This window comes from Zosterops lateralis (genome assembly GCF_965231275.1).
Source record: "Zosterops lateralis genome assembly, chromosome: 21".
Classification (NCBI taxonomy): domain Eukaryota; kingdom Metazoa; phylum Chordata; class Aves; order Passeriformes; family Zosteropidae; genus Zosterops; species Zosterops lateralis.
The window spans coordinates 8,526,302-8,553,866 of record NC_139781.1 but is presented as its reverse complement, the minus strand read 5'-3'; the positions used below and the strand labels follow the sequence as shown (position 1 = coordinate 8,553,866).

The window sequence follows — 27,565 nt, the reverse complement described above, 5'->3', positions numbered from 1 at the left end:
ACCCCCAGCTCTCCCAGCCTGGCTCCAGAGGGGCTCCAGCCTCCTCAGGACTCTCTCCAATGTCTCTCAAGCTTTTTCTACTCTGATTCCAGGAGTGGAAAATACTTCTCCAGGTGCATGGATAAGCACACACAGGGATGATCCCCTCAGAATTTGTCCACTGGCTACTAAAAGTCCCCAATTTCTGGGGTTGTGCCCCTCCAGAGTGCAGCAGTTTGAACTGATAATGATGGGAAAAGATCCCTGAGTTTGGGTGCTCCAGTTCAAACCATATTTTGTCATTTAGAAAAACAAAATCCTTATCCCGACCTGCCACTGTGACCAAACACAGATTTCAAATTTCAGCTACCAAACCAACCAGGATTAGGTTAGTTTGGCCACTGAAAACTTTATTTCAGGTGTTGGAAAGACAACTGGGCTCAGGGATCTGCCCAGGAGCACACAGCTGGAGTGAAAGGTTGATACAGAATGATTCCAAGGGGTTCATTTTAGGAGAAAATCACTCAAAATCCTGAATTGCCTGTAGATCTCTGCTGCTTTAAAAGTCACAGCCTGGAGGGCTCTGGCAGGTGCCAGTTGTGGGCCAAGTCAGGAAATGTCTGATTTCTGCAGCTCAGGTGAGAAATTATCAAGAATCCATGTGCTCAACGATGACTGGAGCATCCAAACAAGAAAATCACTTTCTCTCTGTTCCTCAGTACTTTTCTTTCCCCCAAGAACTCGTTCCCAGATTGTTTCCCACTGTCATTTACCATCTTTTTCACCTTCATATCTAGACACGAGTGAGATTAGCTCCAGTGAGGTCTCAGGACAGCTATTTGCCTTTTTTTGTTTGGGTTTTTTTGGTTGGTTGGTTGGTTGGTTGGTTGGTTGGTTTTGTTTGGGGTTTTTTTGGGGTTTTTTGGTGGGGTTTTTTGGGGGTTTTTTGGGTTTTTTTTGGTGGTTTTTTGTTTTGTTTTGTTTTGTTTTGGGGGTTTTTTTGGGGGGGGGTTGGGTTTTTTCTTTTGTTTTGTTTTGGGTTTTTTTTTTCTTTTGTTTTGTTTTGGGTTTTTTTTCTTTTGTTTTGTTTTGGGTTTTTTTGTGGGGTTTTTTTGTTGGGGTTTTTTTGGGTTTTTTGTTTGTTTGTTTTGTTTGTTTGTTTTCGGGGGTTTTTTTGTTTGATGTGGTTTTTGGGGTTTTTTTGTTTTTGTTTTTTTTGGTTTTTTAGGTTTTTGGGGTTTTTTTGCTTTCCCACTGCCCCCTGCCACACTTTCCCTGAGTTATGGAGCTGGAGATGTCAACATCTGTCTGTGTGTTTGCTCACGAGCATTTTACCTCTGGGCCACCAGGCAGCTCCAGGCTTAAAAGAGCCCCAGTGTCACCCCTAACACTCTGGACACATCCCAAAATGGATATTTCATGATTTTTTTCAGCATTATCCTCCACTTCCCAGCTAGAGCTGTCACTTAGGAAGACTAATTGCTGTTAAAGAGCTGTCCAAATGTGTCCCCTTCTGTCCTCAGCACCTTCATTTCCATTGGCTTTTGCTCTTCCCCAAAGATGAGATGCTCAGATCCAGCAGACAGGAGGAGAGAGCTGCTGCTCCTGATTCAGCAGGAATTCCAAATTCCAGCTCAGGGCTCTGGAGATGTTCTCATTCCCAGCTCATGGCACGGGGCCACTGCTCCAGGAGCAGAAGATTTTATAGCCAGGCTGGTTTTATAGCCAAGGCAGAGCTGTTTTCACATCATCAATCACTCAGGAGTGCACAGCTCTTTCTGTGCTGGACACCACTGGGAACTGGGTTTGCTGCTCTGCCTTTTCACCCCTAAATTTGGGGTGAAATTTCCCCATTCTTGCGTTTGGTGCCCATGAAAAATTAAAGAATTTTCCACTCAGCCCTTCTTATCCTGCTCACCATTAGAATGTCAAACACACACACACACACATGGGATCAAAACCCTTTGGAACTCATTTCCCTGCGGGATTTAAAGTGCCAGACCTCAGCAAATCTGAAATAACTCAGAAAATACATCCCACACAGCTCTAGACACACTCACGGGGCAGCTTTGGGATGGGGGTAAAGGAATGTCTTATGTGAGTTTAGCTGAGGATATTAAAAAAGAAAGTCCAGAGATGCTTCTGTGCACTTCAAAGAGCTCTCTGGAGATAAGGACAAAGGGCCAGAGGGTGTTATAAGTTTTGATTCTCAAAAGCCTTGGAGAGGATGGCAAAGAAAAGTGATATTTGTTCCAAATGTGAGGGCTCAGAGCTCCTCAGGTGAATGGCTGCAGGGGAGGCAGAGGAATCCTGCAGGAAAATCTCTGTCCTGGTGGCTCAGGACGTGTTTTCCTGCTCACACTCAAGAGGAAGAGAAGGAATAATTAAAGGTTCAGTCTGTGAATATTCCTGTGTGAGCCTGAGGGGCTGCACAGGGACAGGACAGGGACAGGGACAGGGACAGGGACAGGACAGGGACACAGGGCTGGGGCTCAGCAATGGGAGCCTGGGAGGTGTAAGGGACACAAATTCCACAGAACCACCTCTTTTTCCAACATGAAAAGTCCAGGATATTTCACCTTTTTTCTCCACAATCCTCCCTTCCTGCATTTGCTGAGTGTTAAAAGCACTGGCAGCTTCTCCCTCCCTTCCTGAACGAGTCCTGCACAGCTCCAAGGAAAGGTTTTGGAATTTGGGGGCTCCCAGCCCAAATGGGGAAACATCATTCCCTCCCTTACCTGAGAGGAAAAACAAAATCCTCCAACACTCTTTACCACCTCCATAGGGATTACCTGCTTCCCCTGAAAATGTGGATATTCCCCACAGAACCCAGAGGTGAAAAGCAGGAAAGGGAATGGATGGAGATAGGATTGTGTTTGGCTGGATCTTCCAAGCCCTTCACTTCAGCTTTTTGCTTGTTGTTGTCACACAAACACTTTGGCAGTTTCTCAAAAAAAGGATCCTGTTTTTCATGGGTAAGACAGGGGGAAAAAAAAGAAGAGTAAAGTTTAGGAATGAGAAGAGAATTAGGTGGGCTGAGATGAGGAGAGACAAAAAACAAGCAGCAGACTTGCCTGGGATTATGGGTTTGTGGTTTGAATAGAAGTGTGTGATATCACAGGGTGGAAAACTTAGAGTTTAAGGGTTTAGAATATAGTAATATATATATATATGTAATATATATATATATATATATATATATATATATGAAGCAAGATGGAGGTTTTAGGCTGATGTCGCTATAGGACATGAAAAGAATGTCACAGACACAGGTCGTCAGGGCAAAAAGAGGGAAGTTTATTTTTCTACTTTGATTTATATAGATTTTGGACAATGACCATGGATTGGAGGATGAGGTTGACACCTCTCCAACCCCACTGGTCAAACTAGAAGTCCATCAATTGTCCCTCTTCAAGAGAAACAATAAACAAGAAACAAGAAGAACACTTTATTTACATGAAAAGTCTGTGAGAAACTCCACTACAAAAAAAGCAAACATCAGAAGGCTGGAAAAAGAAAAAAAAAGGCCAGGCTGAGTCCTTCTTTTTCACCTTCTTCTTCATGGCTTTGGGTGGTATTTTGTAACTGGGTGTCGTGGTTTGAAAGCAAAACGAGTGAGAGGCTCCAAGTCAGAAACATAATTTAATAAGAAAAAAGGTAAATAAAATAAAATAATACAAAAGAGCACTGCCAGAGTGAGAACACACCCTGAGCAGGGTGGGGGGAGCAGTCCAGGTGAGGGGCTCTTCCTGAAGCAGTGATCCCACAGAAAGGTCTGGGAGCTCTGCTCCTCTGGGAATCCAGTGGCTCAGGGCTGCTTGTCCTGTCCCAAATCCCAGATTCTCTCCAGGTGGGAATGCTTGGCTCCTCCCCCTGGGCATTGGGAGCATCTCCCAATGGGATGAGGAGTCGTGCAGTGGCTCCTTGATGGCCCATTAAACAGAGAGAGCTCCTGGAGGGAGTTCCCTGTGAGTCCTGGGCAAGGCATTGATGGGCCATGAGCAGAAGAGCCCAAAGGAGGGGCCTGGGAAAACACTGCCCCACCTGGTTCCAACAGCTCATGGGGATGGGGATGGAATAAACACTGTGTGCACATCCCACACCACAACCCAGGACAAAGGGTAGAATTGGATGGAGAAGTCCACCCTCAGAGCCATTTCTCTTTTTTTTGTCACAGATCGTGAGCACCCTGACCACGGAGAACAGCAGCACCTCGGGTGTCTATTACTGCGTGGCCTCCAACAAGGTGGGCCAGGAGGAGAGGAGCATCGAGTTCTACGTGTCAGGTAAACAGCACAAACCCCTCGCCAAGGCAGGGGCTGCTGCTCTGGTCCCTCTGGGAGTTTTCCTGTGGTTGGTGAGGGGCTGGTTCAGGCCCCTGGTTGTCCCTGTGTGGTGTTTTCTGGAGTAGCCCCAGAAAATCCTCACCCTAAACAAGGCAAGGTCCAGCTGGGGTGGATGTCACTGGAGGATGTACCTAAGATATTTAAGTTTTGTACCCAAGATATTTTAGTTTTCTGAAATTCTTTTCTCAGGGATTTTTCTGTAAACAAGAAACGTGTAACTGTAACTTTATTTTCATTCTTTTACCTGGGAAGGAGTTCTTCTTGATGTCCCTCTAGTCTAACCAATGTGAGTGAGAAAGTTTGTTTTTGTTTCACCAATCAGATTAGTCTGTGTGAAACAGTATAAAAAAGAGACACATCCCAAAAATAAAGGAGTCATTTTCAGCCTTCTGAAGTCGGAGTCTGTGGCGTTGTAGTGTACAACAAAAGAAAGACTCCAAATATTTCAGAAGGCAAAGAGCACAGAAAAAAGGCTTTTATTGTCTAATTCTCACTGCCTTTTATAAGGTGTTGCCATACAGACTGAACATGGTTGGTGAATAGGAACAACATCTCTCTGATCCCATGGGTTAAACCAGAGAAACAGCAAAACACCACCTGGAGAAAGATTGTTCGGAAAAAGGAGAGTTGTTTGCCAAGATTGTTTAGAGAAGAAACTTTCTTGATAAGTTTTTCCTTGGGAAAAAGTTATCAGGTGCTCGCAGGGTAATATCTCTGAGACCCAGAAATATCGGGCCCACAATGGATGGCACTGGGATGACTCTGGGATGGCACTGGGATGACTCTGGGATGGCACTGCGATGGATTGTCGCTGTAGGACACGAAAGAAAGATGAAAGACTCCAAATATTTTAGAAGGCAAAGAGCACAGAAAAAAGCCTTTATTGGCTTATTCTTACTACTTTTTATAAGGTGTTCCCATACAGAGTTAACATGGTTGGGGAATAGGAATGACACCTCTCTGATCCCATGGGTTAAACCAGAGAAACAGCAAAATCACCTGGAGAAGGATTGTTTTGGGAAAGGAGAGTCGTTTGCCAAGATTGTTTAGAGAAGAAACTTTCTTGATAAGTTTTTCCTTGGGAAAAAGTTATCAGGTGCTAGCAGGGTAATATCTCTGAGACCCAGAAATATCAGGCCCACAATGGATGGCACTGGGATGACTCTGGGATGGCACTGGGATGGCACTGGGATGGATTGTCGCTGTAGGACACGAAAGAAAGATGAAAGACTCCAAATATTTCAGAAGGCAAAGAGCATAGAAAAAAGGCTTTATTGTCTAATTCTCACTACCTTTTATAAGGTGTTCCCACACAGAGTTAACATGGTTGGTGAGTAGGAACGACACCTCTCTGATCCCATGGGTTAAACCAGAGAAACAGCCAAACACCACCTGGAGAAAGATTGTTTGGAGAATGGAGAGTTGTTTGCCAAGATGTTTTGAGAAGAAACTTTCTTGAGACATTTTTCTTTGGGAAAAAGTCAGCAGCTGCCAGTAGGATAAATCTCTCAGGTGGACACGTCCATCCTCAGCCCCCACGGCCCTTTGCCCTTTCCAAGTCCCTCTCTCTGTGCCTTAAAGCAGCACTGGGGACATTTGACCGCTCTCCTCGGGACACCTCTGGCAAAGCTGAGGCCATTGTGCTGTTCCAGAGGCCTGGAGCCTCTCCCTGAGCCAGGAGCAAGGTTTGTTTCTGAGGAAATCAGCAGGAACACAAAGATGAGCAGGGGCAGGATCCAGCAGGGCTGGTGGCACTGTGACATTGGAGCCACTGGCCTGTGGCTCACTTCAGTCTGATGTTTTCACCACCACCTTTGTGCAGGGATAGAGGTTCTCCAAAGAGCACAAATCCCAAAAAAAACCATCTGCCTAACCCTGCAGCAGCACAGGAATTCTTTAGGAGTGAGATCAAGATCTACATCGTGCTTTCAGGAGAGATGGTGATTTAAAAAGAGAGGAGAGTCCAGGGCCAGCCTTGCTCAAGTGCCTCTCACCCAGAACAAGCTGAAACATTTCTGTGCTCACCCAGAAAAAAAACTGAAACATTTCTGTGCTCACTTTCTGGATGAGTGGATGTTGGCTGGCAGGATTTGCATCAAAATATCGATTTTTTTTTTTTAGAGCAAGGAGTGCAGAAGTGTCCTAGAAAGTAAATGTCTGATTCTTTCTCTCTGGTTCCTTTGCCCATGAGCAAGTTGGGAATCTGAACTCCTGTTCCTCCTTTCCCTCCTGGGTTGTTTGACTCCAAAGGAATCCAGCACCTTTCAAATCATTCTAGACAGAAAAGAGTTCACCAAACACTTTTCCCAGTGGAAAATGCCAACAGAAAATTGCCATCCAACAATAATGAGGAGCAAGATTTCACCTCCATTAGGGGAGACAGGAGACAGGAGAGGCTTTCAGCCTCCAAAGGATATTTCCCAAAGCTCCAACTCTTATTTACTCAAGGAAATGCCCTTGGAGGTTCATTTTTAAAAGGTCCCCATGATGTCCAAGGCAGGCTGAAGATCAGCTATTAATTTTAAACCTCATCCTTTCCAAGTGCTGGGTGTCCTGCTGGGAATTCTGCCAGCTCTGTCTGGGTGGGTTCACAGAACTGCCACACTTGGGGACTAAACCCAAAAAAATGAGCCACGAGCACAAGGTCAGACCCAAAGGGGCAGATCCTCCCATGCACCTTGCACAATTCTGGTTTATTTTAATAATAAAGTTACATAGAAGGGTTTTTTCTGCCCACAGTGAGCTAATATTTCAAAATTTTTTTATTTTAAGATCCATCTAGTGATGTTTTGAGCCACAAGTATTTTAATCATGAAGTTTGAATTAAGAGGAAAATGAATCATTGGGCAAAATTAGTGACAGTGGTTATGGTGGGAATGTTTCCACCCCATCCAAGCAGACCAGGAGGTGAACAGAGTCTTGGCAAGACAGATTTATTCCAGTCTGTGAAGGGAAAACTGGGAGTTTGTGCCTTTCTGGGGAAGAGGCAAATGCTGAGTGAGCATGGCTGGCTTTTGGAACTGCTGTATTTAAAAATAGTGACGTTTATGGATTTAGAAAGGAATGAAAACTTTCTAAATGTGGCCGTTCTGATGCTAAACTGGGTCATTCTGCAGCAGTGACCTGCTCTGGGAGGGTCCAGCTGTGGGGAGAGCTCTGCAGCTCCTCCTCACAGCTGGAACAGCTGGAGCAGCCTCCAAATTCCTCTCCCCAGGAGTTTTCTCCTGTCTCAGCATTGAGGGACATCCAGGGACAGCCTGTGAGTTTCCAGGTGGAGGAAACCCAGCAGCACAAGGCTCTGAGGTGGTCACAAAAATCACTTTATTATTTTTTGAGGTGGTTCATTCTGGGCAGGGCTGAGCTGAAGGCTGGGTTAGAGCTCCAGGAATTCCTGAGACTTTGGGAAAAGGCATTTCACAGCTCTCTGCAAAGCAGCTGAAAGTGTGGCACCCCACTATTAATTCAGCAATTTGCTGGTTTTAAAGACCTGCTTTCCAATTCTCTCCTGCCAACAAACAACCTGCTGCTCCCTGAGGTGCTTTCAGATCTTCTGGCTGAATTTGGCTTAACTCACTTCTCCCTGGTAAGAAATCTGCAGGTGACACCCCCTCAAATCCCTGTTCCTCTTGCCCAGTGATGTTTTCATGGAGCCACATGGAAAACATCCATTTCCTGAGATGTTTTCCCAGGACGTGGCAGAGTGTTCCAGGGACGTTTCCTCAGGTGTTGTCCAGGCTGCTCTCCAGGGGATCACTTCAGTCTGATCTTTTCACCACCACCACCTTCATTTCAGAAAAAAAAATTAATTTATCCCTGTGGAATAATTGTCAGCGATCATTTTGTCCTTCCACTGCAGAACCCCCATAAAAAACTCCCACGGACACCAGAAATAGCACTGGGCTCTATTTTTAAACCAGCAGAGTTCAGTTCATGAAGGTTCACAAGGGTTTGGAGACCATTCAGGATCCAAACCTTATAAGGGGTTCAGAGTGATGAGAAATCTCGTCCTGCAGATGTCCTGACTGTCCCTGTCCCTCTGCAGCCCTTGGAGCTTCTCCTAAAGGGGTTTATCCATCGTGCCCTGGTGTAGGAACACCTGTGGATGGCAGGGACAAGGGACTCTGCAGAGCTGAGATATTCTAGAAATTAGTGGGTTTATTGCAGGGGTTGTGGGTAAAAAGGGCTTTGCCTTCAGCCACCAGCCTGGGCTGGAGGGAACCCCAAAGAGAGAAAAAGGGGGGAGAGAGATAGAAGAGAGCTCAGGGATAGAAATGGGGTAAGAGCAGGGGAAAAGATGGAGGAAAAAGCAGGAGCAAGAGAGAGAGGGGAAGAGAGGGGAGAAGCAAGAGAGGACAAGAGGGCAGAAGGGAAGAGTGGAGAAGAGAGAGCAAACACCTTGTTCCAATCCATTATATCTCTTTCTGTGTTGAATATTCTAATTTACCGTGACCAACCCATGCAAGATACAAAACCTACAGACTTTGCCTGCAGCCCATGAGAACTGCTCTATCACCATGTCATTTTATATTCTAAACTCTAAAGATTACTTTCTTATCTGTTTTCTCCCTGTTCCCTTGGCAGGTGGAAGGGCTACATTTCTGAGTCCTTTTGTTTTCTGTCCTTCAACCCATCTCCAGCTCATCCCCGTCTTCCTGCCTGCCATGATCACATCTCAGAGCTGGATTTCATTTCTATCTCACTCACAGCTTTTCCATCTGCAGTATTTCTTACCATAAAATCATATCCATAAGTCCTTCTGTTCCATTTTTCCCAACACCCTGACCTAACTCCTACTCTGAGATTTTTGGGTTGTGTCAATCCAATGGAGATCTGATGGTGCCTTTCCCACCACTGCTCTGCCTCCAGAATTCCCTTTGAAGCCTTGGGTGACCCATCAGAAATGTCATTTTCCACCATCCATTGTCCACCTCCAGCTCCAAAGGACCTTCCAACAGTCTGGAAAAGTCCCCAGTGCAGTGAAAATCTGCCCTGGTGTCCCCTGCAGGGATTCTCTGCCACAGACAAGTGTCATTTACCTCCTAATCTCTGCTCTGCACCTTGGGAAGGGCAGCTCTGCAGGGCCAAGAGTAAATCAAACCCCAGCCCTTTGTCTGCCTGCTCTGCATCCAGCAAAGCGAGATCCCACCCATCTGAAAACTCGGAATGTTCTGGGAATATAAATGAATTATGATAAGAATAACAAATAATAATAACCAAAGCCCTTTATTTTATTTTATTTATTTTTTTCACAAAGGGTTTATCTGATTGCCAAAACAACCGAGAAAAATGGAGTTAAAGATTTCTCCCCGTAAAGAAAATATTGCATTTGCAGCAGGAGATAAAAATCTGCTCTCGGATAGGAGAACAATGGATGAGCTGAGCTGCTCTAGGATTTTGTGCCACTCCAAACTGCTCCTTCCCGAGGTGTTGACAGGATCCCTGACAAGCACCACTGTTCCAGCTAAAGGGGCTCCTCCTTTCCCTCCATCCCTTTCCCCCCTGCCAGGCACCAGGGCTGGAATTTTGGGGCAGAAGAGCAGAAGTTTTGAATTACACGGATTATCGCGCGCAAAAAAAAAAAAAAAAAAAAAAAAAAAAAGAAGCACAGGAAATTAAAAACAATTAATTCCTTGTAAACACAAGTTGATCCAGCCTTGCCTTTTGATTTATGCTGCTTTTTAACCTCCTCCCAATGGCTCCTTTCCCTTTTTTTTTTTTTTTTTTGCCATGGGATCCCTGCATGGTGCAGAGGGAAATTTGCAGCTACTACTCTGTAACACAACACCAAAGACAAATGTTTGGTGGCTGCTGATAAAAGGGAAAAGGGCCCGTGGTGTATTTTTTTTAGCCAACTTATTAGGAGCCTCCTAAAACACTGTATCTGTTCAGAGAAAAGGAATTTAATCACTGCTGGGGTTCAGGATTATGTAAGCAAAGCTGTCTGAGAGATGAAAACTGAGTTGAAATGTGCTCTCTCTCCCCTGATAATCCAGGTAGGAGGAGAAAAAGGAGAGGAGAGAAGGAAAAAGATAAAGCAGAGCAACTTCTTTTCTCCTCTCTTTTTTTTTTTTTTTTTTCCCTTCCACTGCAATGAAAAAAAAAAAAATCAATGAATATTCTATTGGAGCTGAAAGAGGCGCTTTGAAAGGCAAACAAGATGGGAGAGAGAGAACAGCACAGGTTCCGGCTAAAAATATTCAAAATGCTAAATAAAAAATGTCAGGAGAAGGGATGATAAGGAAAAACAAGCCAGGCCTCTGCGCCCAGAATGTTAAGTTGGTAGAAAAAAAAAAAAATAAAATAAAATAAAATAAAATACCAAACCCTGGCAACTTTCAAGTCCAGCACGAAAACAAAACTATGGAGCATCTTTCAAAACTCAGGGCTTGGCAATGGACACGTCCCATTCATTGGGGATTTGCACCAAAATGCTGCAGCCCAGGCTGGGAAATGCCCAAGGCAGTGTCACCCCAAAGGATGCAGCACTTGCTCCAGGATTTGGTTGGAAATAATCTGTTGTGGTTTGAAAGCAAAATGAGTGAGAGGCTCCAACTGGGAGCCCCAGTTAACAAAATCCAAAGGATCTTCCAGCCCCAAATTTACTTGCAGGTCTGTGGCAGCTACTGCAGGGCAGGCTCTGCTCTTTCCACTCAGTTTTTCTTGTTTTCAAATGGATTCAGTTCACCACTTCAGGAAAAAATTATTTTTATGTTTTTTTCTGGAGTGAAAAGTTGCTAAAAATAGAGCAAGAAACAGCTCGCTCTTCCATGGCTGGGTCAGAGTCACGACTCAGAGTGTTTCTCTGCTAAACATAAGGGCCTCAAGGACTGAGACATCATCAGATCAGTTAATCCACCAGTGATCAAGGAAATATCCAGCATTCACGTGTGATGGAAATAATTATTGGCACAGTTGGAATAAGAGAGAGCTGAGGAAAGTGTTCAGTGGGAAGGAAGGTGTTGCTCCTGAGGGATGGGAATGGGTTCCTTTATTCCTCTGCAATTAATTCTTTCCAGCCCTGATTGTGGAGAGGGAAGAGCTCACAAACACATCTCCTTGGATAGAAACAGCTCCTGATTAAACTCTCTCAGTCCATTAACTCCTTCTATTTATAAGCTTTCAATTCATTACTTGGAGATGGGGTGATTTAGGATGCTGAGGGCTGGGCACTGAGAGGAACTTTCACTTCCCCAACTCCCACCTCCAGTGCCTATTTCCACATTTCCATTTTCCTCATTAAACTTGGCTTGACCTGGAAATCTGACCCCCAAGCAGCAGCCAGAGATTTTCTCAGCTGGGATTTAATTCCAAAGACGTTTTCCCTTCCTCCTAGACGTGCCCTCTGGATTGCAAACACCCTCCCAGGTCACGGCCATCGTGGGGAACGACGTCCAGCTCACCTGCCGAGCCTCCAAATACATCTACACCCACCTGGCCTGGTACTACCCCTCCTCAGAGCCAGCTCCCAGCTTTTCTGTGCTCAGGAAAATGGACAAATATTCCATCTCCTTGACCCTGCTCCTTCCCAACGTCACCAAGGAGCAGAGTGGGCTCTACAAGTGCCGAGCCCAGAACCAGCACAACAGCACGGACACGCTGGAGCAGCAGAGCCAGCTCCTGGTCAGAGGTACGTGCCAGGGGACAGGGGGATGTGTCCTCACACAGACCTGCTGTCCTGCTCTGCTTGGGTTTTGTCATTTATTCTATTGTGGGTTGACAGCCTGATGTGATGTTGTGGTTTGGAAAGCAAAATGAGTGAGAGGCTCCAAGTCAGAGATATAATTTAATAAGAAGAAAGGTAAAAAGGTAAAAATAAAATAAAATCAATGCAATAACACAAAAGAGCAGTGACAGAGTCAGAACACACCCTGAGCAGGGTGGGGGGAGCAGTCCAGGTGAGGGGCTCTTCCTGAAGCAGTGATCCCACAGAAAGGTCTGGGAGCTCTGCTCCTCTGGGAATCCAGTGGCTCAGGGCTGCTTGTCCTGTCCCAAATCCCAGATTCTCTCCAGGTGGGAATGCTTGGCTCCTCCCCCTGGGCATTGGGAGCATCTCCCAATGGGATGAGGAGTCGTGCAGTGGCTCCTTGATGGCCCATTAAACAGAGAGAGCTCCTGGAGGGAGTTCCCTGTGAGTCCTGGGCAAGGCATTGATGGGCCATGAGCAGAAGAGCCCAAAGGAGGGGCCTGGGAAAACACTGCCCCACCTGGTTCCAACAGCTCATGGGGATGGGGATGGGATAAATACTGTGTGTACATCCCACACCACAACCCAGGACACATGAGGAACAGCCACTGCTGGATTTGGATAAAATATTTGAGATCACATCGAGGTGATTTCAGCAGCATTTCATCCGTGCTGGGTGCAGGTTTAGAGTTGTCTGAGGACAAAAAGCATCACCCTCCATTTACTGACAGCACAGCTGTGGCTTGGGATGCTCAGCCCAGATCTGGATGACTTTGGCAGGATGAGAGACATGAATAGATTTAGACCCAGCAGATCCCAAATGTCCCTGGGCAGGTGTAAAATCAAGTGCCATTTATTCTGGGTAAGAGGGACACAACTTTCTCATAGCAATTATTTTCTTACTCATACCCCAGCCCTCAGCTCTTTTACCTCACTAAGATCCTCCAGCCTGGTTCTGTTGGCTGGATGGGAATGCAAAGGGCAGGACACTTCTGCCAGCAGGAAGTCACTGAAAATCAGTGAAGTTTCTTCTTCTGCTTCAGAGTGAAGGAAGTGAGTGATCATCTCACAGAAGAGATGATCTCTCTGAGTGATCTCAGAATAAAAAAGGGCTGCTGCCATGGGGGAGGGATAGATTTATTAACCACCTTCCAGTGGGGAAGAAAACCCAAAGCACAGAGCTGGAAGAGAAGTGAGACACTCAGCAGCAAGGCAGGGAGCAGGAGTCAGAGCAATTCAGCAGCTGGATTAGACTGGGATTCTCAATCTGGCTCCTGTGGCTGGTGAGGCACTGCAGGGTCAGCACTGCTGGGAGCTCTGGGCACTCAGGCACAGCCCAGGGTGCAGGAGAACATTCCCTGTGCAGCCTCCCCATCCCTTCCCTCACACACACAGATCCTAAACACAGCTCCAGCTCCAGATTTATTTTCCAAACATCTCCCTTTTCCTGGGGTACAGAGGAAGGGGTCTCACCCAGGTGTGGGGCAGTGGTAAAAATTTGTCTGGTCCCCACCTGTGAGCATCACCTGCTGTGAGACACTGACCTGGCTCTGCTCTCTGCCTTCAGGCACTTCCCTTTCCTCTCCCCTGGCAGATATTTTGGTGCAGTCACTCAGATTTCCACCTCCACACACACACCTACACAGCAGGGCTATGGGAAAAACACAGCCAGGCTGGGAATAAATAAATACATCCATGGAGAGCTGCAGTCAGGATCTCCCTCTTGTGAGGATCACTGGGGTCTGTTATTTGTCTGGCACAGGTTGGGGAATTCTGGTGGAGAGCACACATGGAAATGCCCCTCCAAACCAGCTTTCCTTCCCCTAGTCAAACATTTTATATCTTCTAATGCCTCTCATCTTCTATCCCCACTGTGAGTTTGAGGTTTATTTTATGCTGTGCTTGTGATTTAATTCATTGCTGTCCTGCACCTTTTATAAATGAACATAAAGCAGGTATTACCATAGTTTTAATTCATTGCTGTCCTGCACCTTTTATAAATGAACATAAAGTGGGCATTACCATGGTTGTAGTAAGGAGAAAACTGCACTCAGTGCAGATGGAGGATAAAAAACCTTCAGAAGTGTTTCCTCTTCCCCCCTACACTCCTTTCTCCTTTTTGTCTTCATTCTTCATGTGCACCACCCACTCCCAGCCCTTTGTTTCCTTCAGAGGATGAGGAGTTGGATCCGCAGCCAAACCCAAGTGGGAAAATAAACCAAATAAACTCACCCACTCCTCCCAGAACCTTTGGAGGGGATTTTTGATCAAGTAACCAACCCAACCTTTGGCACATCCAGCTCAGAAAGGAGGGAGGAGGGGAGGGAAAGGGGCTCCCCAGAGCTGACTGAGACTCTTTTCCCTGTGTGGCTGCAGCGAGGGCGGCGCCGCTGGTGATCCAGAACCTGACGGACCTGGAGGTGAACATCAGCGGGAAGATCCTGCTGGAGTGCAGGGTCAGCGGGACCCCAGAGCCACAGGTCACCTGGAGGAAGAACGGCTACCCCATCTCAGCAGCCTCAGGTGAGGTCCTGATGCCCAGAATGGTTTGAGATGATGGGCAGGGTCACTGTGACATGGAGCTGTGACTCAGGGCACACACACATGGACATGGGTGTGGTGATGCATCTCACACCCCCAGCCAGGTGCTTCCAAATAGGGAAAGAGTCTCAGTTTAGACATTTTAGGGAGTTTGGCTGGAAAGTTCTGTGATTTTTCTCACTGTAATTGGGTTAGGGCCGGCACAAAGACATGGATTGGGCTCCAGGAATTGTGACCTCCACAGGTCACCTGTGGACAAAAAGCATCACCTGTAGACAAAAAGCAAACCCCATCTCAGCAGCCTCAGGTGAGGTCCTGCTGCTCAGAATGGTTTGGGATGATGGGCAGGGTCACTGTGACATGGAGCTGTGACTCAGGGCACACACACATGGACATGTGTGATAATGCATCTCACACCTCACCCCAGCCAGGTGCTTCCAAATAGGGAAAGAGTCTCAGTTTAGACATTTTAGGGAGTTTGGCTGGAAAGTTCTGTGATTTTTCTCACTGTAATTGGGTCAGAGCCAGCACAAAGGCATGGACTGGGCTGCAAGAATTGTGACCTCCACAGGTCACCTGGAGGAAGAAGGGCTAAGCCCATCTCAGCAGCCTCAGGTGAGGTCCTGCTGCCCGGAATTCTTTGGGATGTGGGATGAAGGGCTGGCAGGGTCACCGTGACGTGGAACTGTGACATGGAGCTGTGACATGGAGCTGTGACTCAGGACACACACACATGGACATTTCCAAATAGGGAAAGAGTCTCAGTTTAGACATTTTAGGGAGTTTAGCTGGAAAGTTTTGTGGGTTTCTCATTGTAATTGGGTCAGGGCCAGCACAAAGGCATGGATTGGGCTCCAGGAATTGTGACCTCCACAGGTCACCTGTGGACAAAAAGCATCACCTGTGGACAAAAAGCAAACCCCATCTCAGCAGCCTCAGGTGAGGTCCTGCTGCTCAGAATGGTTTGGGATATGGGATGAAGGGCTGTCACAATTATGGACATGAAAAGAACCACACTTACCCCTCAAATAGAAGCAGGGAAAAGAGGGCAGTTTATTATGATTTAGGGTTTATAGAGTATTTGGGATTTGGTGAAGGATTGGTCGATGAGAGGAACACCTCTCTGACTCCAGAAGTGACTTTGTCCTGAGTCCTCCCATAAATCATGGACAATCCCATGTCAGGAGCTGCTCCTGTGACTTTAATTTTGCAACTTGGGCTAGGTAGGAAATCCAGGACCATCTATAATTCAGATCGGAATGTTCTGAGAGAAACTCTTTACAGCTCCTGAAATTTTATAAATAATTCTAGAGGGACAAGCATGTAACTCACACAACCAATGGAAACATAAATAAAATATTTGGGAAAAAACACCTCGGGGTAAATATTTCAGCACAGTGCACGGCAGGCTGTGTGCAGTGCTCTTGTTAACAACAACGGGATTCACAGGCAGAGCACCCAGAAATTCAAAATGTCCTTCTTTTATTGGATTCCCAGCCTGACCTGTTTCCCTATTTCCACCCCAATCATCCACTCAATGAAACAGGAGAACTCTCAGTGCAGCACCTCAAATCAGGAAAAATGAAATTGGGAATTTTAAATGTTGTTAATCTTAAAGTTTCTCATGGGTCATATCTAGGCAACCTCTCTATTCCCTCTATATTCTCTATATTCTTTATATTCTCTATATTCTCTATATTCTCTATATTCTCTATATTCTCTATATTCTCTGTATTCTCTATATTCTCTATATTCTCTATTCCTCTCTATTCTCTCTATTTCTTTATTCCACCTAATCCTGTGAATCCAGGATTGCTTCACACCATTATTTTTCCAAGAATTCCCTAATTTGAGTTCCCTGTTCCCATTTTAGCAGCCCCATCCCTTCCCACAGCCTTCAGTGATCCCACTGAATTCCCATTTTTCCCAGACACCAATCCTACAACCCTTTGCCAACTCCTGCCTTCATTTCCAGCCTCTACCCACTCTAAACCATGTTTAAATGACGATAAATAATTTATCCAGGTGTTAAAGAGGAAAAAAAATAAAATCAGGGAAAGGTTTGGCAGCCCAGGATTAAAATGTGTCCCACCATGGATGGATGGGAGCTGACCTGAAAGTATTTTTGTCAAGGAGGTTGTTGTGATAACCATTAACCAAAATGCCTTAAACCAGGAATTTCCATGGAAAACAACACCCTGGTGATTGAGAGGGTGAAGAAGGATGATGAGGGGCTCTACGAGTGCCAGGCCACCAATGACTTGGGCCAGGACAGCACATCAGCCTTCATCAAAATCCAAGGTGAGCCCGGGCTGGGGGGTGCCTGGGGAAGGATGGGCTGGGACAGAGACTGGGCAGAGCTGGAGAATAAATAGGGGTTTATTGAAAGGGCTTTAGGGTTCACCTTGGGCAGGGCAGGAGCCTGGACAGGGCTGCACCCAAGGTGGACACAAAATGGGCACAAAATGGACACAAAATGGTCATAAAATGGTCCCAAAATGGGCACAAAATGGTCACAAAATGGTCATAAAATGGTCACAAGGTAGACCCAAAATGGTCATAAAATGGACAAAAAATGGACACAAAATGGTCACAAAATGGTCATAAAATGGACCCAAAATGGTCACAAAATGGACAAAAAATGGTCACAAAATGGACCCAAGGTGGACCCAAAATGGTCCCAAGGTAGGCCCAAAATGGTCACAAAATGGGCACAAAAGAGTCACAAAATGGACCCAAAATGGGCACAAAATGGGCACGAAATGAACACAAAATGGTCATAAAATGGACCCAAGGTAGGCCCGAAATGAACCCAAAATGGTCACAAAACGGGCCCAAAATGGGCACAAAATGGTCATAAAATTGACCCAAAATGATCACGAAATGGTCATGAAATGGACCCAAAATGGACCCAAGGTGGACCCAAAATGGTCACAAAATGGATGGCCAGTCATGAGGTCTGACATTTTTATAAGTTTTGGTCCATTTGCACCTTGGGGTTGAATTGTCCAATTCCAGCTCCAGGCTGTGAGGTCCCATCCTTCTTGTCCCTCCCTCCAGCCCACCCTTGTTTGTGCTTTTGGGGCTGAACGTTGTCCTTGGTGTGCAGCAGGAAAAGGGTTTGTTTTGTGTCCCTGCAGAGCTTATTAACACTTAATATGAGCCTCAGAGCTACATCTCTAGACACGACAAAGTCTGCAAATATGAAATCTAAATCTTAAGGCATCAAAGGAATGCACAATTCCAGTGGGTTCACTCAGGGACATATTTCTGACCTGGTTCACCCTGCAGGTTCTGAGGAGAAATCCAACATCGAGGTGATCATCCTGGTGTGCACAGGCCTGGCTGCCACCCTCTTCTGGCTCCTCCTCACCCTCTTCATCCGCAAGCTGAGAAAGGTGAGAGAGTTCCTGCCCTGCACAGGGGCTGGGATTTGCCTCTGTCCAACAGCAAAGGGATAAATGTTTGGGGCAGATGGTAGAAAAACTGGTGAAAAATGCCCTGTAAAATTCAGTCCGTTATTTTTGGGTCCATTTTATTATATTTTATTACTATAATTATATATATAATTATATAATATTATATATAATATGAATATAGCATAATATATATTATATTATATATAATATAATATATAATTATATAATTAAGAATTATATATTATGTTATATTATATTATATTATATTATATTATATTATGTTATGCTATATTATATTATATTATATTATATTATATTATATTGACATTATTATATATAAATATATAATATTATATATAATGTAAATATGATATAATATATAATATATAATATAATATATTATATATGTAATAATAAATTATATAATATAATATATAATTATATAATTAAGAATTAAATATTATGTTATATTATATTATATTATATTAACATTATTATAGATATAATTATATAATATTATATATAATGTGTATATAACATAATATAATATAATATTATATATAATATATAATATAATATAATATATATAATATATAATATATATATTATATTATATTATATATAATTAAGAATTAAATATTATGTTATATATTATAGTATAGTACAGTATAATAAAATATTATATTAATATTAATAACATTACATTGATATTGATAACATTATAATAATTCCTATATTATTAATATTATAACATTAATATTATTATTATTTTAAATAACAAATAATCACAAACAATCCCTCCCCACCCTGTTTTTTTAGCCCGACGCCACCGACATCAAGACAGGCTACCTGTCCATCATCATGGACCCCGAGGAGATGCCCCTGGACGAGCAGTGCGAGCGCCTGCCCTACGACAGCAGCAAGTGGGAGTTCCCCAGGGACAGGCTGCGCCTGGGTGAGTCCTCTGGCCTCACAGTCCGGGGAAAAATCATCCCAAAAGGTTCCCAAGGGGTGCTGGGGCTGTTGGATAACCCAGGAAGAGCCAGGGTATTGTCACTTTTGGGTTTGGGATCATTGAGCTCATGATCAGCCAGAATGGAATTTTCTCTCCTTGGAAAAGAGAAGCCAAAATTTTGGAAAGAAAGGTACCTCCAAGGTATTGTCCCTGCCAAAAGTGTGATTTCATCCCCACAGAGGAAAAAGGAAAGTGGATTTTTCTTTCTGAATAAAGGTATCGATTCATCAAATAATCATTTCCTTATCAGCCATCAGAGCTTGGCTCGGAGCTGTTAAAAAAGCTCTCCTGGAAAAAAATGAGTCGCATTTCACTGAACAGCTCAGCTCGGTGGCTGATGGGGTGAGAAAATGTAAAAGAGCTGGCTGTGTTTGTAACATCTGTGTGCACTGTGGAGTGCAGGGAAAATAATCTGTATTTGTGCGTGCTCTTGGTGCTGCAGCTGGAAAACAGGGAGGGAGGAGAGGATAGAAAAAAATCATAAAATCTGAGATGATGGTGGGACACAAAAACTGGCAGCACCAAAAAGCCAGAGCCCTCAGAGCACACCAGGAAAATCCAAATAAAAGGGAAAATAAAGAAAAGTTACCATCCTAAATCCCACTTAGTGCAGCTTTTCCATCAAATGAATAAATCAATGACAATAATCAAAGGGTTAAAGGACTGTGACTCCCTGAGTGCCTTGCTGGCTCTCTCTGTGCTTCATGAGAGACCAGGGTGCCACAATGAAAGGGAAAATAAAGAAAAGTTACCATCCTAAATCCCACTTAGTGCAGCTTTTCCATCAAATGAATAAATCAATGACAATAATCAAAGGGTTAAAGGACTGTGACTCCCTGAGTGTCTCTCTGGCTCTCTCTGTGCTTCATGAGAGACCAGGGTGCCACAATGAAAGGGAAAATAAAGAAAAGTTACCATCCTAAATCCAATTTAGTGCAACTTTTCCATCAAATCAATGCCAATAAATGAGGGGTTAAAGGACTGTGACTCCCTGAGTGCCTCATGAGAGACCAGGGTGCCACAATGAAAGGGAAAATAAAGAAAAGTTACCATCCTAAATCCCACTTAGTGCAGCTTTTCCATCAAATCAATGCCAATAACCAAAGGGTTAAAGGACTGTGACTCCCTGAGTGCCTCATGAGAGACCAGGGTGCCACAATTAACCCCAAACTCTGCCCTCCCTGAGCTCCAGGACACCCCCAGGTTACATTTCTCCCCTCAACCCGTGTAGGTGAGCCCTGCCCTCGGTGAGTGCAGTGATTTATTCCCCTGCTCTGTTCTCTCCCTGTATTGCTGTGTTGCATCCAGGCCATATGGATGGCAATCCCTGCCTATCCATATGTGATTGAGGCTGCTGTGACTGTGTCTGTGCACTGTGCCTGGTCCTCCTGCACAGCTGAGGTTGCATGTCCCCCCCTGCCCCAATCCTGGGCTCACTCTCAACTCTTGCTTCTCTAGGTAAAACTCTGGGTCATGGTGCTTTTGGGAAGGTGGTGGAGGCGTCTGCTTTTGGCATTGATAAATCTTCAACCTGCAAAACAGTTGCCGTAAAAATGCTGAAAGGTACAAAAAAAAAAAAAAATTTTAAAAAAAAAAAAATCCCTCTGAGATTCTACCCCAGGGCTGCAGAGGGGAGCTGGGGGCAGCCAGGGGCTCAGGGTCCTAACAGGGGCACAGGGCTCAGTGTCCTGCAGGGAATGGGGCTCCCAAGGGCACAGGGCTCAGTGTCCTGCCAGGGGCACAGGGCTCAGTGTCCTGCAGGGAATGGGCTCCCAAGGGCACAGGGCTCAGTGTCCTGCAGGGAATGGGGCAGCCAGGGGTTCAGTGTCCTGAAGGGAATGGGCTCCCAAGGGCTCAGTGTCCTGCAGGGAATGGGGACACAGGGGCTCAGTGTCCTGCAGGGAATGGGCTCAGTGTCCTGCAGGGAATGGGGCTCCCAAGGGCTCAGTGTCCTGCAGGGAATGGGGAGCCAAAGGCACAGGGCTCAGGGTCCTGCAGGGAATGGGGTCCCAGGGGCACAGGGCTCAGTGTCCTGCCAGGGGCACAGGGATCAGTGTCCTGCAGGGAATGGGCTCCCAAGAGCACAAGGCTCAGTGTCCTGCAGGGAATGGGCTCCCTGGAGCACAGGGCTCAGTGTCCTGTAGGGAATGGGGACACAGGGCTCAGTGTCCTGCAGGGAATGAGCTCAGTGTCCTAGAGGGAATGGGCTCCCAGGGGTACAGGGCTCAGTGTCCTGCAGGGAATGGGGACACAGGGGCTCAGTGTCCTGCAGGGAATGGGGCTCAGTGTCCTGCAGGGAATGGGCTCCCAGGAACAAAGGGCTCAGTGTCCTGCAGGGAATGGGGCAGCCAAAGGCACAGGGGTCAGTGTCCTGTAGGGAATGGGGTCCCAGGGGCACAGGGCTCAGTGTCCTGCAGGGAATGAGCTCAGTGTCCTAGAGGGAATGGGCTCCCAGGGGTACAGGGCTCAGTGTCCTGCAGGGAATGGGGACACAGGGGCTCAGTGTCCTGCAGGGAATGGGCTCAGTGTCCTGCAGGGAATGGGGCTCCCAGGGGGTCTGTGTCCTGCAGGGAATGGGGACACAGGGCTCAGTGTCCTGCAGGGAATGGGGCTCCCAGGGGTTCAGTGTCCTGCAGGGAATGGGGCTCAGTGTCCTGCAGGGAATGGGCTCCCAGGTGGGAATTCTCCATCCCAGAGGGGATGCAAGGAGAGGAAAAGGCAGCAGCTCCGTGCTGTGCTGCTGCTGAAGGCTTGTATTCCTCGAGGGAGAAAAAACAGGAGCCTGCAGGTCTGTGGGGTGAGGAGGGGGACATATTACCGGGTGTTATTAAGCCTGAAATTGGAGCTGAGCCTTCCCTGGCAGCCAGGCCAGATGGAGAACAGTTCAGGGGGCTGGAAAATAAACCCTCAGTGGCAGGGGAGTGAATGAGAGACACCTTACTGGGAATTATTTTATTATCTTATCTTGCTGAAGTGAAGGGAAACTTTCCCCATGGGGTGGAGGGCAGGAGGGAGCTCAGGGCCGGTTCCTCCAGCTCACAGAGCCCTCAGACAGTGAGAAATGAATATATCAGCCACAGGCTTCCTACTTGGAGCTGCTCCTGAGGGGGTTCCAAAGGCTCAGCCCTGCTGCCATGGTCTTCACATCTCCATCCTGCTGCATGTCACCATTAACCCCTGCAATGCCACCGCCAGTGACTGCTGTACCACCAGCTGCCTCTCTCCCATCTCTCTGAAATCACAAAAACACCCATTTATCACCTCTCTGGGCCTCTCTATTCTCATCCTTCTCATCATCTTCTCTCCTGCTGTCATATCCTCTGTTCCATGCCCATTTCCAGATCCCTGGAATATCCTAGGAGGAGATCCTGGTGCAGACACATTCCCATCTCCATCCAAATATCCTGCCCTGGCCAGCTCTGGGGCTTCATTCCCTTCCATGCTGCTCTTCCCAACTGATCCTCATGTCAGCTCTGCCCTGCCAGCAACATTTTGGCAGATTTTCCATCGTTTCACACCTCCCTGCCCCAGTGGAGGCAGCTGCCTCCTGCTCTGGTTTGCCCCTCCCCGACTAACGTGCCCATAATTCATCACTCTCATGAATAAAGCAGATTTTCTAGTGCCTCTCCAATCCATCCAGGGAATTCAAAAGGGTCTCTGTGCAGTATTGCTCGGGTCTGTTCTGGATTGAAGGCTGAAATTCCATGTGCAGAATTATCTGAAGCATTTCTGAGCTGGCTGAGTGTGCCAGGGGAAATTCAGGAGTGGACACATCAAACTCTGCTGACCGAAGGGGTATTGGAATAGCTCCTCCTTTGTGACACAAAGTTTGGAGAAAAGTTATGGGGGATTCTACAAACATAAACACCAAATGATTTGTTACATAACTGTTTATTTATATTTAAATATTACATGATACAAAGGAAACAGGGCAAAGCTTCTCCTGATCAAATATATCATAGAAGTTTTGGAGACAAGGCTGGGGAGATAAAGCTGCACCTGAAAAACCTGCTCTGAGGGTGCCTGCCTTAAAATAATATCCCTGATAATAAACCTCCCCTGTCAGGCTCATGGCTCACACACAAATATTAAAAAAAAATTATTTCTTGGGTCAATAAGATCTTACAGACCTGAGCTTCAGTAATTCCCTGGGACATTTTGTGGATTCCTCATCACCTGCAGTGCAGAGCTCTGGGGTGTTGTCTCAGTCCTGCTGAGTTTGCAAAACTGAGCCCTGCCAAAGGCTCTGTGGGGTCAGTTTTTAGGGGAAGGGACCCCTCCAGTCACCCTCCAGAAGCCAGGCACGAGAAAGGAAGAGTCACCACAAAGATAAAGTGTTATCCCACTCCATAAAGGTCAGCAGACAATGAAACGGATGAATTATTATCTGTGTGAGAGCCTGAAAGGCCAAGATACTGCAAAGGGAACCTGGGTGGGTTTTGTTTCAAAGGATAAACAGGATCTTGCTGTGTCCTGTTGTGTAAAGATGAATTTTCCTGTTTATCTTAAGCAGAATGTGCAACTACTAACGAGTGCAAGGCTCTGATGTCTGAGCTGAAGATCCTCATCCACATAGGACATCACCTCAATGTGGTCAACCTGCTGGGAGCCTGCACCAAAGCTGGAGGTGAGGAGCCCTCAGTAAATCAGGGGCAAAAAAATAAAACACTTTTCAGACACTTTTTGGGGTGTTTGGAAGTGCCTGTGGTGCAGTTAATGAAAATACAGCCAGTTCCAGCTCTCTGCTCACAGGAGGTGGCCTGATCCCATCCAGGGCTCCTGAACCTCTCCCACCCATGGTGCCACCTCTCTGTTTTCTCTGGAGTCCCGTTCCCAAAAGGGATTCTGCACTGCAGGGAGGAGAACCCTGGATTGCTCTGAGCTGGGGATGCTGGAGAGCCCCAGGCTGTGCACTGGAGGCAGCAGAGCCCTGGGGCAGCACTGGGATTTGAGGATTTGGTGGTTTTTGCACAGTTTCAGGCTGTTCCAGCCCCAGGCAGAGGGGCTGGGGGTGCTGGAGAGCCCCAGGGTGTGCACTGGAGGCAGCAGAGCCCTGGGGCAGCACTGGAGCCACTGAGATTTGAGGATTTGGTGGTTTTTTGCAGAGTTTTAGGTTGTTCCAGCCCCAAGCAGAGGGGTTGGGGATGTTGGAGAGCCCCAGGGTGTGCACTGGAGGCAGCAGAGCCCTGGAGTCAGCACTGGGATTTGTGGATTTGAGGATCTGATGGGTTTTTTGCAGAGTTTTAGGTTGTTCCAGCTGCAGGCAGAGGGACTGGGGGTGCTGGAGAGCCCCAGGCTGTGCACTGGAGGCAGCAGAGCCCTGGGGTCAGCACTAGGATTTGGAGATTTGGGGATTTGGTGTTTTTTGCAGAGTTTTAGGCTGTTCCAGCCCCAGGTAGAGGGGCTGGGGGTGCTGGAGAGCTCCAGGGTGTGCACTGGAGGCAGCAGAGCCCTGGGGTCAGCACTAGGATTTGGAGATTTGGGGATTTGGTGTTTTTTGCAGAGTTTTAGGCTGTTCCAGCCCAAAGCAGAGGGGCTGGGGGTGCTGGAGAGCCCCAGGGTGTGCACTGGAGGCAGCAGAGCCCTGGGGTCAGCACTGGGATTTGGAGATTTGGGGATTTGGTGTTTTTTGCAGAGTTTCAGGCTGTTCCAGCCCCAGGCAGAGGAGCTGGGGGTGCTGGAGAGCCCCAGGCTGTGCACTGGAGCCAGCAGAGCCCTGGGGTCAGCACTGGGATTTGGGAATTTGAGGATTTGATGTTTTTTGCAGGTTTTCAGGCTGTTCCAGCCCCAGGCAGAGGAGCTGGGGGTGCTGGAGAGCCCCAGGGTGTGCACTGGAGGCAGCAGAGCCCTGGGGTCAGCACTGGGATTTGGGAATTTGAGGATTTGATGTTTTTTTGCAGAGTTTTAGGTTGTTCCAGCTGCAGGCAGAGGGGCTGGGGGTGCTGGAGAGCCCCAGGGTGTGCACTGGAGGCAGCAGAGCCCTGGGGCAGCACTGGAACCACTGGGATTTGGGGATTTTGGTGGGGTTTTTGCAGGGTTTCAGGCTTTTTTTGCAGGTTTTCAGGCTGTTCCAGCCCCAGGCAGAGGGGCTGGGGATGCTGGTGAGCCCCAGGGTGTGCACTGGAGGCAGCAGAGCCCTGGATCTGCAGGAACCCACAGGGAACACCCCAGGGCTTGGTCCTGCCTGCAGGAATTCAGCATTGAATTCCTGTCCCTCCTGGTGCTGTCTGTTGGTGAAGATGAATCAGGGAAACCTTATAAATACGATTGCTTAGCAAAAGATTCTGAAAATACGAAACCTGTAATCGGAATAGAAATGGAAGCTCACTTTGAATTATAAGAAACCGAGTCTTAGTTACTGTTCCTGTGCTTCGAAACTCATTTGGCTTTCACTGTGTGTTTTAGGCCCTTTAATGGTCATAGTGGAATATTGCAAATATGGAAATCTGTCCAATTATCTCAGGGGAAAACGAGGAGATTTCATTGCATACAAGGTAAGGAAATGAGATTCCTCACAGGCACCAGGCAGGGAATCAATAACCACTGACAAAAAATGGGTTTGCTCTGCCCTGGCACCAAAACTGTTGGGTATTTCTATTTTCTCTCCACATTTCCAATTGTACAAGCAAAAAGAGGGATTTTTTCACTGTATTTTTCTCTCCACATTTCAAATTGTACAAGCAAAAAGAGGGATTTTTTCACTGTATTTTTCTCTCCACATTTCAATTTGTACAAGCAAAAAAAAGGGATTTTTTCACTTTATTTTCTCTCCACATTTCAATTTGTACCAGCAAGAAGAGGGATTTATTTTCCCCCTGCAGGATATCACTGCTGTCCTCTTCCAGCATCTCCTAAAGAATTAGTTCCAAGTACCCAAACACTCCAGAGCACTTGAAAAAGGGAATTACTTGTGAAATACTTCCCAGCACGAGGGGGGCAACAAAAAAGTAGTGAAAAAGTGGCATTAACTGGACTAGGAGAAGGTGAACCCTCCCAAAATATAAATCTGGTTTGGGGATTTTTGTTCCTAAGCCCCAAGTGAAAGCAGTTATTGGTTTGGGTACTATTATTATTATTATTATTATTGTTATTGTTATTATTATTATTACTATTATTATTATTACCACCATTATTATTATTGTTGTTGTTATTATTATCACCATTATCATTATTATATATTATGTTATATTGTGATATAATATAATATAATATAATATAACATTATTGTTATTTTTAATATTATTGTTATTATTATTATTACCACCATTATTATTATTGTTGTTGTTGTTATTATCACCATTACCATTATTTTATATTATATTATATTATATTATATTATAGTTATTGGTTGGGTACTACTGTTATTATTATTATTATTATTAATGTTACTATTATTATTATTACCGCCATTATTATTATTATAGATTATATTGTATTATATTATATTATATTATATTATATTATATATAGTTATTGGTTTGGGTACTATTGTTATTATTATTGTTACTATTATTATTACCACCATTATCATTATTATATTCTATTATATTATATTATATTATATTGTATTATATTATAGTTATTGGTTTTGGTACTACTACTATTATTATTATAGTAGTATTATATATAATATACTACTACTATAATTTATTAAAATTATAATTTATAATATATGATATAGTATATTATTATTATTATTATTATTATTATTATTATAGCTGTCGTGTAGGCAGCAAAGTACGTGAGGGATTTGTGTGAGTGAAGATTTTGCTGGTGCAGTCACTCTGATGTGGAATATTGCTGTCAGTGAAAGGGGAATAATAAATGGGAATAAATAGGAAACCAACCTTTAATTATTTATAATTAGAGCAAACAAATCTGGTTTCCTATTTATCCCCACCTCAGGAAACATCGTGTTCAAACCTGCTCATCCTCACAGGACCCTTTCTCCTCATGCCATTGTGCCACACATTTTGAATCCTCAAATTCTTTTGCATCACACAAAAGTAAAAATTGTGTTTCTGCCTTTTCCAGTCCCAGGAAAGCTCCGACCAAGCAGAGAAAAGTCTGGACGAGTCCAACAGTGATTTGACTGAGCTGATCAAGAGGCGCCTGGAGAGCGTGGCCAGCACAGGCAGCTCTGCCAGCTCAGGATTTATTGAAGATAAAAGTTACAGTGACTCAGAAGATGATGAAGAAGGTAAAAAAAAAAAAAAAAAAAAAAAAAAAAAAAAAAAAAAAAAAAAAAAAAAAAAAAAACCAACAACAAAACAACCCACCTCATCCCAAATCTTTTACTGGAAAGTTTTCTGTCACGTACCTGGTGCCTCACACACTTTATTACAAGCCCTTACATGGCTTGGCTTGTTCTTGGAATCCCAAATTCTTCCTCTTGCCTGGTCCCCACTCCAACTCTCTCACAAAAAGAGAGAATTCTGTATTATGTGCAAAAGCTGCTCCTGTTGTGTGAGAGGAGAAATGAGAATGTTTCACCAGATTTGTGAGGTCACTCCGTCCCTGGGCTCTTGTCTGTAAAGTTTCCCTCACTCCCAGCCTCAGGTGGTGTTTCCCCATTAAAAAA

General features: G+C 45.4%; 1 protein-coding gene across 1 annotated transcript in view; it reads left to right on the top strand.

Moving 5' to 3' along the window:
• The window catches only part of LOC310917752 (vascular endothelial growth factor receptor kdr-like), a 129,413-nt gene that overhangs the window by 80,683 nt on the left and 21,165 nt on the right, over nt 1–27,565 (top strand). Inside the window, exons 12-21 of the mRNA XM_083876262.1 lie at nt 4,157–4,265; nt 11,659–11,952; nt 14,386–14,532; nt 16,726–16,851; nt 17,842–17,948; nt 18,789–18,924; nt 20,443–20,547; nt 23,498–23,611; nt 25,390–25,478; nt 27,019–27,184. Of these exons, the coding sequence (XP_083732388.1) occupies nt 4,157–4,265; nt 11,659–11,952; nt 14,386–14,532; nt 16,726–16,851; nt 17,842–17,948; nt 18,789–18,924; nt 20,443–20,547; nt 23,498–23,611; nt 25,390–25,478; nt 27,019–27,184 (1,393 nt within the window). The remainder of the gene's footprint in view (nt 1–4,156; nt 4,266–11,658; nt 11,953–14,385; nt 14,533–16,725; nt 16,852–17,841; nt 17,949–18,788; nt 18,925–20,442; nt 20,548–23,497; nt 23,612–25,389; nt 25,479–27,018; nt 27,185–27,565) is intronic.